The sequence below is a fragment of the Pistacia vera genome, unplaced genomic scaffold (genome assembly GCF_008641045.1).
Source record: "Pistacia vera cultivar Batoury unplaced genomic scaffold, PisVer_v2 Contig564, whole genome shotgun sequence".
NCBI lineage: Eukaryota > Viridiplantae > Streptophyta > Magnoliopsida > Sapindales > Anacardiaceae > Pistacia > Pistacia vera.
Window position 1 is genome coordinate 226,252 of NW_022196406.1, and position 19,149 is coordinate 245,400.

At 31.7% G+C, this 19,149-nt stretch overlaps 3 protein-coding genes across 4 annotated transcripts; 2 read left to right on the forward strand and 1 right to left on the reverse strand.

Annotated features, from left to right (window-relative positions):
- The first annotated feature begins 5,063 nt into the window (after positions 1–5,063).
- On the forward strand, positions 5,064–10,596 carry LOC116108444 (probable alkaline/neutral invertase D). Its single transcript, XM_031394693.1, has 5 exons — positions 5,064–5,259; positions 5,766–6,158; positions 6,794–7,225; positions 8,893–9,451; positions 10,141–10,596. Exons 2-5 carry the CDS (start codon positions 5,781–5,783, stop codon positions 10,434–10,436), a joined length of 1,665 nt encoding a protein of 554 aa, XP_031250553.1. The 5' UTR covers positions 5,064–5,259; positions 5,766–5,780; the 3' UTR covers positions 10,437–10,596.
- A 1,526-nt stretch (positions 10,597–12,122) lies between these two features.
- On the forward strand, positions 12,123–14,040 carry LOC116108456 (50S ribosomal protein L18). 2 transcript variants are annotated; one of them, XM_031394705.1, is made up of 3 exons: positions 12,123–12,314; positions 13,413–13,843; positions 13,874–14,040. In XM_031394705.1, the coding sequence occupies exons 1-2, from the start codon at positions 12,141–12,143 to the stop codon at positions 13,806–13,808; spliced, it is 570 nt and encodes a 189-aa protein (XP_031250565.1). In that variant the 5' UTR covers positions 12,123–12,140; the 3' UTR covers positions 13,809–13,843; positions 13,874–14,040. The 2 variants fall into 2 exon arrangements, with proteins under 2 accessions (XP_031250565.1, XP_031250564.1); XM_031394704.1 differs by having other exon boundaries at positions 13,413–14,040.
- A 1,478-nt stretch (positions 14,041–15,518) lies between these two features.
- Positions 15,519–17,798, reverse strand: LOC116108426. The gene is made up of 2 exons (XM_031394676.1): positions 17,643–17,798; positions 15,519–15,858 (listed from the first exon to the last, which is right to left on the reverse strand). The coding sequence occupies exons 1-2, from the start codon at positions 17,713–17,715 to the stop codon at positions 15,644–15,646; spliced, it is 288 nt and encodes a 95-aa protein (XP_031250536.1). The 5' UTR covers positions 17,716–17,798; the 3' UTR covers positions 15,519–15,643.
- Positions 17,799–19,149: the final 1,351 nt, after the last annotated feature.

Below are 19,149 nucleotides of genomic sequence, written 5' to 3' on the forward strand. Positions count from 1 at the left end.
GTTCATTTACACCAAGAAATGGACACAAAATTATTATAATAAAAAGAAACAAAAATAAATAATTTATGAAACTGAGATTCAATGAACATAGTAATATATCATTTTGGATTTAATACACTTTTTCGTTTCTTTTTGTAAAGCAATATTCACATGGGGTATAATATTTTCTTTTTCTAAAATTTTATGTGATTCCGATTTTATATCCAGAATTGTAAAATGAGTTCAAAGATTTTTCAAATATATATAAAAAAAATAAAATAAATTGTGAGGTAACGTGTATTTTTAATATGGAAATACTATATAATTATAAGTTTGGTATAAGGCTATTATTGCTCATTATTTTTTAAAAAGTATTATGTATTGTCTAGAGAACGGTTTAATAAAAATATCTCCAAAAAATTATAAAATTAGATTATTATTTAGGGTCTATGTTGACCCTTAGATATCTTATAAATTATAGTATTTATAAAAGTTGATTTAAAACTGCTTGTTTTATTTATTTACTTTTTTAATTACTACAATTTATTTAAATAACTTATATTATTCTATTATAAGAGATCTGTTTAGAGTATCTCCAAAAAACTTTTGATATGACCGAAACTCTTTATTATAAAGAGTCTATCCATAAAAACAAGAGTACAACAAATTTTTTATCTTTTAAATATAAATTAAAAAGTGAGTTTGATTATCTATATTTAAAGAGTCAAATTTCACTTTCTATCATAATTTTAATTAATAAATTACAAATTTTTATGTATTTTATTTATTAATTATCTCTTCGATTAAGTTTTTTTTTTTTTTTTAAATAAGAGTATCTTTATTAAATTTAAAAAACGTATTGGATTTAAATAAAAATTTTATTCTTTATATTTAAAAATTAATAAATATATTTTTTATTTACACCAATGACGATCCTTATTTTAAAGAGCTGTTGGAGATTCTGGTAAGTCTTTATTGTTGCGGCTCTCTTATTTGATTGTGATTGGCTTATTTATTAGCTATTTATTACAGTTCAACTAGAACAAAAATCCTCCCTTGGTTTTTATGATATTAATTATTCCCCCAAAGTTTTGAAATTGACACAAACTTCCCTAAAAATTTGTGAATTGACGAATAAGAGTAACATTAGCATCATGCAAATTTTGTTAACATAGTTTAGATCAAAAAACAAACAAACCCGTAAATTGATAAAGGCAACTAAAATCATATTACTTCAAATAAAAGAAAATTTTGAAAAACAAAAAAATTATCGAACGAATTATCTCTATAATTAGATTGTTGTCTACGTTAATTACCGATAACACCTTTAGAATCATATAATACCATCTATGTGGTTAGTTGTTACTAAAAGGAAACACCAACCATTAACGGGAAATCGAGTTGTCTCTATCTTCTGTGTTCATTTATCACTATTAACACCATTGGTACACTAATATCAATAAACAAATTGACGTGTTGCTCCATGCGTGTCTTCTAGGTGTGCGTCAGTAGTGACATATCCAATTGTTAAACATTTGAGTTTTATAATTTTTGAAAAAAAATTAAATTAATCTTTAAACAATAAAAAATGAAAAAAAACAATTCTTTATGAATCTCTAAAACTTGATGGGTTGACCAGGGATCCTTCCCACTTTATCAAAGCTACTCTTTGCTCCCTTGTTTGATCAGCCTACTTTGTTGAAAGTCCAAATTTTATTAAACTAAGTTTTGATCGTTACAAGTTGAGATTATGTAAATTAGAATTTAATCAACACAATAAATTAATTACTTTCGGTTCCTTGAAATCCAATTGATAAAATTTGTATTAGTATTTATTTTCATTTTTAACCTTTTTAAATTATGCCCAATAGCACATAATTTTGTGTCTTATTGTTAGAACTTAGAACACGCATCTATTCGTTCTCCTAGAAGAGAGGCCTCTCTAGTGTTTGTATTTGTTATTGGGTTTGTCCTTGTACACGTGCGTGTTAGATGGGGAACACGTGTTAAAGTATGTTAATTGAATGCTCCATCAAGTTGGTGCGTTCGTAAACAAAGTAATGCAAGTAATTCTTTTGAGTTACGTGGGAATCAATTTAGATTTGGGGAAGATTCTCTTCAGAAGGGTAATTTCGTCATTTAGACAGAATCTCTCTAGATTCTTCTTAACCATTATTTTTTCAATTAACCTTGGTATATTCACAGAATATCCGAAAAGATTGGATTAATTTATTCCTATTGAGTCAGAAGAAAATATAATAATTTTGTTTTTAGTAATGTTTGGGATATTTTTACTTTTGAAAATCATAATATATATATATTTATTTTATTCAATATACTTGTAATTGTTATTTTGTAAATATTTTTCTTTAATCAATTTGTAACAACTTTTTAGTGTTCATCATTTTTATTCAATTAAGTTTTCTGTGTTAGATTATGAAAATAAGTAAGAAAGAAAAAATTCAATTTAGAATATTATACAAGTAAATGTACTTAAAAATTGGGTGTTGAAAATATTTTTTTAAGCCTTTTATTTTAACGTGTATCTCATGCTACATAGTACATACATACCTTTACGAAAAAAAATTCAATCTTATAACAATTTAAGCAATTACCATGAATGCAAAGGATCGTGTCGTTTTAACTTAAATTTTTTCTTTAATTGTCTCAATGCAATGTCAAAGGTAATATTTATTTTCAGTCTTTATATAAATAAAACAAGAAAACCAAAATACTTAAGAAGTAAATTACAGAAATACCCTTAGGCTTTTCAATTCAGAAATGTCGATTTCATGTCAACTTGCCAACTCTCTCTTTGTGGTCCATAAACATTTTAACTCAATGCTGTTTAATATGAATGGTACCTTCTCTGTACTGCTAGCGGAAAATATTTATTAGTTTAATATATTTTAATAATTTAGAGATATCGGAACTGCCCATATCATAGGTTATATTATATTTTATAATAATATAATAAGCTTGATACTGATACACGCACAGAGACTACTGTAGCGTGACCCAGATGAAACTCAACTGTGGAGTTAAAAATTAAATTAAATTAATTATTTAAACCTAACCAATTGAGAGTGAGTTATGAGGTTCACGGGTGGAAGTAGCAGACTGGGAGAGTTTTTCAGAGAGCAAGTCAATGCATTTATATTTTAGGGATTATTTTGACCCTCCCCTTAGGTTATGTTAAATAACATGTTCCCCCCTCTACTAATTAATATAACAACCATTACGGGCATTAGCCATGAAGGATTGGTTTGATGGTCAGGGTTTTGATTGGTTGGAATAAGGTTTCAAGTCCAAGCCGCTCCATGGGCATCTGTATGGTTAAAAGTCATTGTTTTCTGTTTCCCAAAAATTATAAGATTTGACAAGAGTTACAGTTTTGAATTAAATTGTCAAGGTCCCGTTTCTCAAATATAGATTATAAGATTTGACAAGGGTTATAGTTTTGAATTAAATTGTCACGAGTTCTCGTTTCTCAAATATTGTATTAAACTCAGGAGTTTCCATTTCTTAAATATTGTAGGATTTGATAGGAGTTTTGGTTTCAATCTTAAACTTATAAAGCAAGTTTGGAGGATTTTTAGGTCATAACAAAAAAAAAAAAAAAAAAAAAATACGATTGATGTATTAGAAAATAACCTAATGTCTACAAAACTAATTGATATTTTGATTTCATAACATATGATGTTTGATTTACCTATATAGTAAAAACTTCAATTCTTAAATCTTTTGTAAAACCCTTTTAAACTATGTTGATGCAACGATTCGCATTAACAAGAAGTATGCAGGATTCTAGACAAATTTGCGTAGGAGCATGTTTAAGACTTGAAGGTTTGATACATAAATAATGAATGTAAAGACGAACAAAAGAACAGAAAAAAAAAATAAAAAAAATAAAGATTTTTAAAGTGGTTCATATATTAAAAGCAAATACTTCATCTACTGTTATGTTATTGTACTTGTTACATAATGAGCTCACTACAATGTATTTATTATGAGTATTCTTTAACCTAATTTTGTGACGGCCACCAAAACTAATTATAAGGGGGTTTATGTAGGACCAATTACATGTTTGAATTGGAAATAAATATTAAATCTGTTAGAATAGGAGAATAGTACGATCTTCAACTCACACTCGGGAATCTATATCACCAATATTGCTTTACCATAGTAGGAATTATCTTTTCCTAACTTGTCGTTCCACTAATTGGAAACAAAACCAAACTTGATACATTAGGCGATGCAATCTTTTGCCTTGATTCACGAAATATATATTTCGTGCCAAATTAGGATGTATTCTTTATGGATTTTCCGCACATCATTAAATGATTTAGACACGTGACACAAATCTGTGCTTCATAATTTGACGCCCAACAAATTAAGTCATTACTAATTTATTTACAAAATAGATTAATAATTTATATGTAATTTATTTTTGCATAGAATGTGCCCATTCATTACTCATTAGTCATTAGGCATTACATTAGGGACCACTTTGCAAACGTACACTAACATTAAGGTACTTGCCTTATTTCGATTACTTCGAGGGGGGAAAATGTTATTGAAGCAAGGATTAAATTAAAATAATAAGCTAACATAAATTACTTATTACTTAAAAAAAATTAAACTAATTAATTAATAAAAATAAATTTGAACAAGTTAAAAGTAATTAACTAAAAAAATTACTATATTTAAAAAAGAAAATCTCAAAGATCTATAAAATAATTAATTTAATTTAATTTTGATTTCCTTTCCCAACAAGCTGTAAACGGGTCATGAGTAATAATGACCCCAACAACCTTGTAGAGCCAAAAAGGCCAAAACAAAATTAATTAACTTGTAATTAAATTCTAAAATATCTCAGCTAACCTCAATTAATGAGTCAAACTCTCAAACGGATAAAACAATCCCAAGCGTCTTGTCAGAACCGGTGTCGTTTTCTCCAAATGGACACACTCCTCATATTTCTCCTCGTGCTCCCACCGGCTATTCCCGGTAACCTTCTCTCCTCTCTTTCTCTTACAACATTTTTGATTCAGATGAATGACAGTTTTATTTTCTTTCCCTCTCTCTCACTATAAATACAACCACTTCTCAACATGTACTCTTTTTCTCTCTTCTTCCTCTTCTCTCTCTTATTACCGTTTTCCCCCTTCGTCCCCTCTCTTTCGCCGACCGTTTTCCGGCAAATCCGCCGGCGATTTCGTGCACCGCCGGTCGTCAAACTCTCTTGCTCCTTCTTCTTCATCTTCTTCGCGCTCTCAGGTTCGGCTTGTTGTTCTCCCTCGTTTTCTAGTCTCTCCTTTGAAGCTTCAGATCTGGCTCAATTTTCTTCTTTCTTGAAAATTCTTAATTTTAGATCTTGATCTGATTTTTGTAAATTTTTTTGTTTCTTTATTTTTTTTATGTTATGCGTGTTTTGTTAAGACGAAAAGATGAAGAAATTATATGGTGAAAGAGAAAATTCCGATTCCAGATAGGACAAATGGAAAAGTTACATCAGCTTAAAAATCATTTAATATTTTATTCTTGTTTTTTATTTATATTAAAGTTTGCTAGAGAAATACAGATTTCTTATCTTTTTTGGCTTTCGTGTTTTGTTGAAGACTTGCTGATAGAGGAGACTAATAGTGCTATAAATAGAAGAAGATTTCAATATTTCTAAAAATAGCTTTTTATTTTTTACTTTGTATGTATATTAGGTTGCAAATTTTATCAAGTGTTTGTTGTTGAATTGTTTGATTTATCATTTATATGAGAGTTGCTTGCAGGAAGCATAGTTTGAAATGGAGGGATTGGGACTGAAAAATGTGAGTTCGCATTGTTCAATATCTGAAATGGACGACTATGATCTGTCGCGCCTTCTTGATAAGCCAAGGCTGAACATTGAGAGGCAGAGATCGTTCGATGAGAGGTCGCTTAGCGAGCTTTCCATTGGCTTGGCACGTGGAGGCATTGACAATTATGAGAGCACTTACTCGCCCGGTGGCCGGTCAGTGGTGGACACGCCGTTGTCCTCTACTAGGAACTCGTTTGAGCCCCATCCAATGGTAGCCGAGGCCTGGGAGGCTCTTAGAAGGTCCCTCGTGCATTTCAGGGATCAGCCTGTTGGTACCATTGCAGCATATGATCATGCCTCCGAAGAGGTTTTGAATTATGATCAGGTAGGATTTTGATTATTTTTTGCGTTGGGGTTTGTGTAAATATGCCATCTTTTGTGAAATTACTTAGAGAAATTTCTAGAACTGATAATTATGAATTTTGAATTACGGCAAAGTAAGAAAAGAAGGGATTAAATTGCATAGTTTGTTTTATTACTCCTCTTAAGGAGATTATGAAATTTTATAATGTTTTGAATGGTTTGATTTGGGGTGAGTTAAAAAATATATGTCCAAGTAAATGATACTGAAACTTTTTTTAGTTTAAATTTGATATTTCTTTTTGTTTAAAATCTGACACGTTCCATCTTTGAGAAAATACGGAGAGGTTTTCATAGAATTGATAACCATGATCTGAGTTCAAGGAGTCATATTATGGAAACCATTATACTTTGAAGGCTGATGTATTGAAGAATATATACGTTGGAAACTTTGAGTGAAGTCAAAGGGTGTGTTAATTATGACAAAGCGAAAAATAAATTTGGAACTACACCAATATAAGAAAAAGAGAGGGGTTGAATTCAATAGTTTATTCCCCTTATATTTTGGGGATAATAAAATTTTATAAGTTTAAAAATATTTGTCCAAGTAAATAATATTGGAACTTTTTTAGTTTAAAATTGATATTGGTTTTTATTTAGGTTTTTGTACGAGATTTTGTGCCCAGTGCTCTGGCATTTTTGATGAACGGTGAGCCTGATATAGTGAAGAACTTCCTTTTGAAGACTCTGCAACTTCAAGGATGGGAAAAAAGAATAGACCGATTTAAGCTTGGGGAAGGTGCAATGCCAGCTAGCTTCAAAGTTCTTCATGATCCGGTTCGGAAAACAGATACTATTGTTGCAGATTTTGGTGAGAGCGCAATTGGAAGAGTTGCTCCAGTTGACTCTGGTTTCTGGTGGATTATTCTGCTTCGTGCATATACAAAGTCAACTGGGGATTTATCTTTAGCTGAGACACCAGAGTGTCAAAAGGGAATGAAGCTGATATTGACACTCTGTTTGTCAGAAGGGTTTGATACATTCCCGACGCTGCTTTGTGCTGATGGATGCTCAATGATCGATCGAAGAATGGTAAGCTTCCATCATGATCTTATTTAGCTTTTTGTGAACTGTGCATGTGGTTGATCTTTTATAGCTGTTGTTGGATCAAATAATATTTTGTCTGGGATATTATTGAATTTGTTTGCGTATCAATTTTGTGTAAGTGGGAACTGTTGAACTTGTATAAAGATTTACTTTGAGTTGCTTTATGACCATGCTTGCTGATGTGAGTGCTTGGTTTGATTCAAATATATGGACAGTTTAAAGCAACCAATGATCTTGTTACTGTGAAAATATCAAGGAGACGCTCATTCTTATTTATAATGTCTTAATAGTAAGACCAAGTATTAAACACTTATGGTATAAGTACTCCATTCTGAATAATTAAACCCTTGTTTTGTTTTTGTTTTTGGATGAATGACAGTTATCATAGATTATGAGCACTAAATTCATGTGACCTAAAACAGGATTGTGCTGTTTATTGCCCCTGATGTGAGATTTACTCCTCTAATCACATCACTAGGATTCTACCTATCAGAGGACTGGAGACTTCTTATCTTGTCCCTGAAATATGTCTTGGACTTGATCCTTGTGAATTGAAGGAAAGCTAAATTAATATGCATTTGGCTGGATAAATTTTGCATTTATGTTCTTTCATTTTGTTTTCTTAGTCTTAGTTATTCTACTCTTTGGTCCTGCACCTCTGTGCTTGGCTATTTAACATGTGAACTTGCATTTCATCATGAGTGGGGATGGGGTAAGGGAACTTTTCAATGCGAATAAAGGATCAAACAGTTTACTTTCAAACACTTTCAAGGGGTCAACATAAAATTTAAAACATTATGGGGCCCTATTGTCAGCTTTATTGCTAATTTTCAAAAGATTTACAATAAATGCTTATGTGAAGGAAAATGTAAATGTCTCTTCAAATTGCAACCTTTAATTCAACAACCGTTACTTAAAACTTACAGGTTTCACCTATCCCCATGACTCCAACAATATTTGTATAATTTGCAATTCATTGACTTTTTCTCGTTCTGTAAATCAGTAATGTTGTTACTGCAGGTCTTTTGGCTCATAACTATCAACTGTCATGATGACATTCAACTTTTTTATTCTTATATTTTTCATTATAAACATTTCTTAATATGTTTCCCATCAGCATTGTATTTTTAAAAATATTTCTTATTGTTTTTCTTTCTCATTATATTTATAATTTCAAATTGTCAGTAATTGTATGCAAGAAATCTTATATGCTTTTAAAACAATGTCAGTTTTTCTTCAATTAACACATAGTTTTCTTGTGTTATACTGTCCAATTGATGCAGAAATATTAATGCTTGTCATCATTATTAAAATGAGTTAAAAAATGAACATAATATTCATAAGAATAAACCACAATGTTCTGCTCATATTTGCCTTAAAGCCATTTATTTAAGTAAACTATTTAAGTGTTGTTGCCATGTTTAACTTCCTCATAACAAAGATTATACAGAAGCTAAATTATTATATACTATTGTTGACATTCTAGTTTGTTGTAAAGAGAAAGAATTAATGTGCTTACCATTATCTCTTATGTTATTTAACTTTTAGCTATAACTCTTGCTTTTTCAGTATTATTGGATTCTCATCTTTTTCAAGTTTCAACTGGTTTTATTCTTTTCTAAAGTTTTTAATTTCTTAAATTCATTTTGCAGGGTATTTATGGTTATCCTATTGAAATTCAAGCACTTTTCTTTATGGCACTAAGATGCGCTTTGTCACTGTTGAAACATGATGCTGAAGGGAAAGAATGTATTGAGAGAATTGTAAAACGTTTGCATGCCTTGAGTTATCATATGAGAAGTTACTTCTGGCTTGACTTTCAACAGCTAAACGACATATACAGATATAAAACAGAGGAATACTCTCACACAGCAGTAAATAAATTTAATGTTATACCTGATTCAATCCCTGAGTGGGTTTTTGACTTTATGCCAACACGTGGTGGCTACTTCATCGGGAATGTGAGTCCTGCAAGGATGGATTTCCGATGGTTCGCTTTGGGTAACTGTGTTGCGATTCTAGCTTCGCTTTCAACTCCCGAACAATCAATGGCGATTATGGATCTTATTGAAGCTCGCTGGGAGGAGCTGGTTGGTGAGATGCCATTAAAAATAACTTATCCTGCTATAGAAAGTCACGAGTGGCGGATAGTAACTGGTTGTGACCCCAAGAATACTAGATGGAGTTACCATAACGGAGGTTCTTGGCCAGGTCTGTTTCTTCCTCATTGATGTATTTAAGTTGATAATTTACTATTGGGACAAGCACTTTTTGTATGATTACCAAGGTCCTGAGGACAGTTGTCATAGTTCCCTTTATTGTTTTTTGTGTTATAATTAGGTTACAGTTTGATGCCAGAATATGTTAAATTTAGGTGGATTTCTAAATAACTGTGAATCTGGTGAGTGAAGTATAATAGGGCTGACAGGCTTTCATAAACTGATTAGTTATGTTTGTTGGTTTAGATGATCTTGGTCCATAATTTTGTTGCAATAGTGAAGTTTCCTTACGAGCATAAAAACATGATAATATTTTTATGGTGCTTATTAACAAATGGAGAGAATGTTGGTATCATTATGTGAGACTTTTTTCTTTTTAATTATTTATTTTTGCTTTGACGCTAATCCCCATTTCAGAATAAGCTGTCTTAGACAGTAATGATAGTCTTAGCTAGACTAGTGCTAGATGTGTTCATTTTGGACCGTAAATGATGAAGTTGTTTGCTCTGGTTTCGTATTCTTTTGCCATTTCTTATCATTGACTCTTCTACCTTGTTTCCTTTTCCAAACTATTAATTGGCAAGCATCCCTAATTTTTCGTAGTAAAAAATTGTATTTGATGGTTGTAAATTTTTGTATCATTCTACAATAAAATTTTCTTCTTGTTTATCTTAAATGCAGTGCTTTTGTGGTTGCTAACGGCTGCTTGCATTAAGACGGGGCGACCACAAATTGCAAGACGAGCAATTGATCTTGCCGAGACCCGTTTGCTAAAAGATAGCTGGCCAGAATATTACGATGGGAAACTGGGGAGATATATTGGTAAACAAGCAAGGAAGCATCAGACGTGGTCTATTTCAGGATATTTGGTGGCAAAGATGATGCTGGAGGATCCGTCACACCTAGGAATGATTTCCCTGGAAGAAGACAAACAGATGAAACCGGTGATTAGAAGATCATCGTCCTGGACATGCTGAAAAGCGTAAGTGGGCAAGAGCAAATTTGCCGGAAAAAGGATAGCGAACAAAATGGAAATTTCAAAACTTCTAATTGAAAAAAGCCAGTATTCTTTAGGGTCCATCATCCTTCTAGGTCTGATTTTAAGAATTCGGTTTTTGTGTACAATAGGATCTGCTAAAGACCAGACCGGAGTCTTTGCTTATAAAATTAAAGATACATTTTGCTGTTTGTTTTTAAATATTAAAAGTGGCATTTATCTTGTGAATGCCATTGTTGTTAAGAAGTTTCATGAGCTTTCGGTGGCGAAAATGAAGCAAAAATTATGTTTCATTCCTAAAGACTTGAGTGGATAATTTTTTTTTATCCATGGACACTTTTGGGATTCACTTCGGTGTGTATCCTTTCTGTTTACCCGTATTGGGCAGCTAAAGTCATTTTTGTGTTTTATTTTCACTTCTAATTCTAATTCTAATATACTATTTTCCAAAACTGGAATAATGTTTATGTAATTCATTTTATTATTCCAAGTTTTATATAAAAATAATGTTACATTTCTTGCAATACAATCTCAAGTATAGGCTAAAATAAAAAAATTATCCATTGAAGTAGGAAGTCAGTATTGATGAAAGATGGAAACTGGGAAATAAAAAAAAAAAAGGTAAATAAGGAAGTCAAATACAAATAAGGTTCAAGGGATGATGCATAATTTGGATTGAAGAATTGCAGCACTTTTAATGTGATTTTCAAGTGGATGCACCATGCTGATGTTGGTAATATAAAGGGAAGTGATTTTTAGCACCGTTATTAAATTTACCTCTATTTTTTTTTTTTTTTTTTAAGTTTCTTAATATTTGGGTAGTCAAGTGGTTCGATAGACATTCTTAGGTATATACTCAAAAGGTCTTTAGTTGAATCCTCTTCAGTTGCTAATAGGGGGGCCACTGAGTTTTATCGATTGGAATTAGAGTCCCAATGAATAATAGGTAACGTAGTTAGCCCCCACTAGTCATAACAAAAGTCTCTTAACCTATTTAATACGAAAATAATCATACTTAACTAGGGTTTTGTTTGCACTTCTTTTCTCCAATTTCAACTTAATATGGTTTTTGTATATACCATTTTTCCTTAATTACAAAATTAATAGGGTCTTCCCAATTTCTTAATTAGGTTTTTTTGTTAATACCCTTTTTTTCTAATTTTAAATTCAAAACTTATTTTGTCTTCTTCATATATATTCATCATGTTGTGTGATTATTTCTTCATAACTTAGCAATATATTTCATTAACAAAGAAATATTTAAAAAAAAATTCAATGATTTAAAAGATTCAGAGTTAGGGTTTATGTTAAGATAAAAGAAAAATATAAAATAGAGTATAAGTGTATTTAGAAATTATATTTTAATAGTTTTCTTAAGGTTAAAAGGGGCTAAAAATCACTTCCCGAATATAAGATATCAATAAAGTATAATTATTCTTATTAGACTTTTTTTTTTTTTTTTTTTTTTTTTACTTTTACAAAGACCCTAAATCCTAATAGGTATATATAATCCTTTTCAATAAAGTAGATAAAATGAAATCCCTAATATATACTGAAAAGAAATTAGAATTGGGCCGGGCCATTGAAACTTATTGGGTCCAATAGGATAAGTGGCCTAATAAATCTATAAAAATGGATTCAATTCTTACTCACCCATTACCGTAAGTAGCTTTGGAAAAAGGAAATGGCGTCTGTAATATCTTGTTCATCTTCTTCCCCTGTCTCGTTTGGATTACCCCAAACTCGCTTAACTGATTCAGATAAAATTAAACTTACTTCTCTTTCATGCCTCTCTTCATTTCCCACTCTCAATATCTCCGTCAAATCCCCATCTCCCACTCTCTCCAACAACAACAAGGTATCTCGTTTTTCTCACCATTTCTCCATTTAGTTCATTCTTCTGAACTCAAGTTTTGTTTGTTTATTTATTTTATTTTTCTTTCAAAAAGAACTATTATGAATACCAACTTTGTGCTGGATTTAAGCTATGTTTACAAGTCGTATGAAAAACTCTGTCCCCGCTTGGTTAATGGGGTTAGTTAGAGCTTGTTGATGTGGAAGAATTTATGAGATTTTGGGTAAATAGATGAGCTTTGGGGCTCTTCAAATGAGGACAAATTAGATATAGAATTTAATTTCAGAATGCCCAAAAAGAGTGCTCTTGTATGGTTCAGTTTGTTGGGTTTTTTTAAGATTTTATTTTGTGGGAATTTGGTTTTGGAAGGAGAGGCAGTTGTGAAACAGCTTTTGCTTGCTTCGGATTCACGATATTGTAATTGCTCTGTTTATCTTTTTTGAACACCCTTGCTTGAACTTATTCATGCTTTACAAGAAGTTCTTTATTTATTTATTTTTAAATATCATTTATATGTGGGATATGCAGTAATGCGCCTAATTTAGGCTTTGAAATCTTCGAACAATGCATACAAAATTTACTATTGGTTAGAAAACTTGGAGCTTTGATCTCCATATATAGAACTTATTATTTTAGTCATTGTGTTCCAAAAGATTTCATTGTGCACCTTCATGGCCATCAAAAACCATTCTTGATGTCTAGTTTGACATAAGTACTTTCCTTGATTCTTGTGATTGTTTACTCGGAGGATAATAATTTTTGTGATTGAATTTTGCATAAATGGCATGGTTGTTGATTCCAAAAAGAACAATTTACAATATGGTTTTGGTTGATTATTTTCTGAATAGTTGTGAACCTATATTCCTCAGTTTATACTTATAAATAGTTCCCATGTCTAGGCATCAAAACTAGAGTAGTCCTCTCTTTCTTTGAAATTTCCACTTTTTGGTGATGGCAGGATTTGATTCTAGGTTTCCTGTTATGATGCCAAGAGACCTTACCAGTAGGATAGTTGGGACCTTCCAACAATAAGTTATTTACTAATCTTTGCTGAATGAGGGATGAGAATTGACTAATGCTTATATATGCAATTTCTTTCAGGGTTCTTTTATTCAGGCTGCCTGGACCCGAAGATCTCGGGGTGAACTTGAAAAGAGACCCAACCGGAAATCATGGAAGCAAAGGACAGATATGTATATGAGGCCATTTTTACTTAATGTTTTCTTTTCTAAGAAATTTATTCATGCAAAGGTGATGCATCGGGCAACAAGCAAAGTGATATCAGTTGCTACCACTAACTCCAAGGATCTCAGGAACACTTTACCATCTCTAACTGATCATAATGCATGTAGAATCATAGGGAAGCTAATTGCTGAGCGATCAAAGGATGCTGATGTATATGCAATAGCATATGAGCCTAGAAAGGATGAGCGGATTGAAGGTAAGCTTGGGATTGTTCTTGATACCATTAAGGAGAATGGTATCATATTTGTTTAAGCAAATTCCTGATCATTGTTTCACACCTAGTAAATGAAAATTGAATCACAAACATGGATCGGTTCCCCAATGCATTTTATGCAGAAAATTGTTTGTAGAATTTCTGGTGATTTTTTATATTATTCTTTTTAAGCTTGTACTAGGATTTTTAGCTCTTCAAATGATATGGGGCTGTACAAAGACCACTTCAGGAACTCTATGATTAGATTATATGTATCCATATGATGTTTCAGTATTCCTCTCTCATCTTTTGTGATGGTTGTCAAAAAACTTCCTAAATTAACTTCAAATCTAGAAGGATGCATTATTGTAGTCACATCATGTATCTGTAGGACTTGTAAATTTCTTGTTCAAAGTGTCTAAATGGGGTTTTATTGCAGGATCAAATTTCGCTCCTATCTTATCTTACCTAAGCTTTTGAAGATTTCATGACAAGCTATAGTTATTAGATTCTATGACCCATATTTGTCGACTGAGAATCTTCCCATTTCTTTTTACTTGATTCTTATTCATAATTTTTAAAAGCTCTCTCTTGGTGTTTGGTCTTCTTAAATTATGAACAACTTTAACTTCTTCAACATAATATACCTAAATTTTTGTCTAGTTTGAACTTGCTTTGTTACTTTTCCTTTTCTTGAAATTGTATGAACTGTAACTGTATGATCTGGATCCAAATTCATATTGCAGACCACCATTAAATTATTGAATGTTGACATGGTTTCAAAAAAAAAAAAAAATTGACTCCTAATTTCGTTTAAAATGATCGGCTTTGTTTGTTACTTGTAATTAGTCTAGAAGTAATTTCAGGGACTAAGTTTTAGTTCCATATTTTGCGTTCATTTTATGATAGGATTAATAGTTTTTGGGACAAATTTAGTTTCAAATTCCAAAGGATTGGGAAATGGTAGAACTACTTGTCGAAGATGTTAGATTGATTTAATTATATTTTAAATATTACTTTAGACTACCAGAAGAAAAGCCTCGGACTCGGACAAACATCTCTAGCAATGCCTTGTGTAACAAATCCCACACTGGAAGCGTATTGGGGAGGTCTTGGGCTTATAAATGGGGGGAGTCCCTCCACCTAACAGGTTAGCCTTTTGGGTATGAAACTCCCAGCCCGTGACAAGTGGTATCAGAGCAAACCCAATCCGTCTTTCGATGTCCCACTAAGCACCCACGCAGGGACGTCCACGTGTGATTGTGGGTCCACACGAGAGTGAGGTGGACGGATAGACAGGGGGTCCCACCTGTGACGAGGGCGTCACAGGATTGGGTGGGGGAGAATGTAACAAATCCCACACTGGAAGCGTATTGGGGAGTTCTTGGGCTTATAAATGGGGGGAGTCCCTCCACCTAACAGGTTAGCCTTTTGGGTGTGAAACTCCCAGCCCGTGACACTTGGCAGTGCTTAATTCTTCATCCTGATCAGAACCTTAGTACAACCGTAACCTATAGGAAATGCAACTCACTGATAAGGCAACAGGATTACAGGACTGCAGTGCAAATTTTAAAAATATGATGAAAAACAACAGTAAATATCAGAGCATCTCTCCATTGCAGGGGATCAATGCACTATTTTGTTATAAAACAAAATGCATAACAAATGCATGACAAGCATTATTTGAGCCCAACATTTGACATTATTATTAAATGCAATATAAGAATTCCTATTCAACATTTACGAATGGAAAAAAAATAGGAGCAGAGCGAAGAAAAAGGAAACCCTTGAAATTGTAGTATTGTCATCAACTCAAATTCGTAACAACAATCAGCAATAGATGCATTTCCAAGTTGTTTCTATTATTGCAACCAAGAAACTAAAACATCATCACTCAGCCAGAAGCGGTCTTTTTCTGCTGGAAAATGACAGCATAAATGGGAACGCCAACACCAATGCTGAAGGCAGTGAAAACACCTAGAGACATCTTCAGCGCTTGATGTTTCATCCTATCCAAGTTATACATATGCTTTGAATGTAGGTAGTATGGTTCATCATGTCCATGTCCTCCCATTCTCTTCACCCCAGTTGAGTGGAAACCCCGGTTCACTGTCAATACAGACCTTAATTCAGGCAGGTTCACACATCATAGTATACCAGAAACATAATCTAACATGGAAGACAAGCATAGTTTTGATTTAAAGCACTAATGCTTCTTAAAGGTGATTTTGAAATTGTACATTTTCTACTAGTTTAGCTTGAGTATTCTGTTTTAAGTTTCAAAATATATCTAACAAGCGGCCTTAAAATGACAACTACAGGTACCCACGTGAACAATTTGCTCTTCTCTCTATTCTGTGGATCTTCCAATCACCAACAGAATCATGCTTCTTAATTTGGGATTGAATTATCCCAAATAGAATACTTATTTGAGCAATTTTATCTGGGTGCGCAAAAAATATAAAAAAAATAAAAGCTTTTGCGCAAGGTAATAAGCACAACCCTGAGAAAAAAGTCCTTAGGTCAAGGGTTTAGGATCAACAACCATATGACAAAATAAGCTATAGTGGCCATCACTAATCTTCATTTAGTACGATTTTGAATGCAAACTCATATAGCAAAAGAAACAAACATTTGCTGAAAATGGCAAGTTATGCCATGAAAATAACAACTTAAGAGTTATCTATCCCTATAAAATTAGCAATCATGCTAAACTTTGCAAACAAAGGACATTCAAAAATGATAAATTAATTCTTCTTCAAACTAAAAGTTCTTTCCCATCCACTTTTAGGTTGATGCAAAACCTTGAATCCAGGTTAGAAACAAGTCTTTGCAAAGAATCATTTGATATTAGCCACAGATATTTCCCATGTTTGAAATAAACAAACATACTGATGCAACTTCTTTTCTAAATTAGACAAATTCATATTGAAAAGAGGTTAACAATATGTTCTTTACAGAAAAGAAAAGAATTTAACCATTAAAAAGCTTGAACTTAACCAGAACACAAACACAAGCCCCTATATCTCTTCAGTCAAGCTTTAAAAGATTTTTGTAGAACCTGACTCAAGCTCAAGGGAGAAGACTAATATACAAACTAACCAGATTTGAGCAATAAAAAACCCAGCTTGTTTGCAGCCTCATGATAATAAAATCTGACATTATTAAGCATACATATTTTCACAATAACCAAGCATGACACTAAAATTGGTTTTAAATGGAAAAAAAAAGTATATGTTAAGAAAATAGTTTCTGATTTGAAAGAGAATGAAAATGAAAAAAGCAAGTTAATCTCGAAATTCATCAAACAACAGCTATCACAAAGAGCGCTAATTTGAATTTGAACTAATTAAATTGGAAAAAAAAAATCATTTTGTTCACCCAAAAAAAAAAAAAAAAGGCAAGAACCATTGATGCGCGCGAAAGGATAGCAACAGATACAAAGACATATAATGAAAAATAAAACACACATATAAACCAATACCGTAACAAAATTACATGAAAACTTTAAATCTAGGAAATGTTTGGCACACAAAATTAGACTCTATAGAACATTAAGTTACACTTGACACCAAAAATATGACTCAGAAACACATTTTCTAAGTACATCCACTATGAAACTCTCAAAGTTCAAACTTTTAACCCACATATTTTCATAATTCCAGCAAAAAAATATAATTTGATTAAGAAAAATCGTTTCAAATTTTTCAATCGGTTAAATCTTTATTCAATTGCAACGCAACGAGGGAACAAAATCCTCCAATAAGAAGATTCGAACATAACATTCCAACATCAAAATAAAATGAAGGCGAAACCCTAGGATTTATATCTGAATTGGAGGAATATATAGAAACCGATCGTGTAATGAAATTAGATCTAAAGAGTAAAGTGACCTGAGTTGGAGAGAACCGATTGAGAAGAGGAGATGAGCTTTGAGGCTGATCTGAGGCCATTGTTCAACGCCATGGATGGACGACGATGGATTTGTTTCAAAACAACCAAGACGTAAACAGATTATGTGTTCTCTCACAGTTAGGGCAGCGGATGTTATACTAGAAAGTTGCCAGAGGCCCAGAGCCCGCTATTGCACATGTGGTGGACCGCTTGTGTTTTGGGTCGAGCCCAATTTTTTTTGTTGTTTCGTCAGATTATTTTTGTATTAAAAAATAAAAATTATGCAAAGTGATTTTTAAACCCATTAGTATTCTCCACTTTTAAATGTATTTTTATTTTGACAATTTTAACTTTAATAACATAATAATTTCTAAACATGCTCGTTTATAATTTAATATTTCTGTTTTAATTTTAATTTTTTTTACTCTTACATACACCCTCAATTTAAAATTTCTAAATTATTAATTTTTTTCTATTTCAAAATATTATTTGTTTGATGAAAATATCCTGCCAAAGCTATTAAAAAAAAGTAATCACACAATAACACGAGTTTGAAGAATAACAAGTAAGTTTTATATTTGGAATTGGGAAAAAGGGGTGTAAACAAAACAGGGAAAAATGGTGTAAACAAATACCTTAATTAAATTTAAAATTAGGGGAAAATGATATAAACAAAAAACCTAATTAAGTTTAAAATTGGGGGAAATGGTGTGCAAATAAGGACCTATTTAAACCAAATTAAGTAGGGTTATTTTCGGTATTAAATGGGGTTTAAAGAGAATTTTTGGAAATATAATAGAGTTGTATTTAGTAATGAAGCTAGTGATCAATTAGATGGAGGCTGAAAATCACTACCCAAAATTATTGTTTGGTTTATATTTTATCACTCATTATGAAAAATTTAAAATCGAGGTCTTGTTCGATTTGCCGTTTAAAAAAAGTTAATTGCATTTACCCTTGAATATTAGGTTCGTTAGTTCAAGTCCCATAGTTTAAACTTGAAAGTACTAAATAAACTCGATTTTCAAATAGAAAATCCTCATAATCAACCGATTATGTAAAAATTAAATTCAAGAGAATGAGTATTTTAAACTGCAAGACCCAAAATAGTTTATTGAAACCTCAAGGTGAATAAAATCTTCCTCACGTTTGGACAAATAAAGATTAGGAATTTTGCTAGGGGCATTGTTGGACGAAACTAGAAATTAATTTTTGAGTGGATTAACAAAATTGTTAAAAATCCATAAGTTAATTGGTTTTTTTTAACCAAGAAATTATATTAATAAAAGAAGAAGACAGAAAACTTATTTTTTATTTGAATTTAAAAATTTATAAGGGGAAAGGACAAAAACAAGAAAAAGAGTGTATACTGCATTTATAAAAAAAATTTCAAAAAAATAATAGTTAAATGATAAAGATATATTTTTTTATAAAATAAAAATAAAAATATGAAATAAAAATGTTCCTTGTCCAAGAAGTTAATTACTGTGAGTGTATTTAGAAATG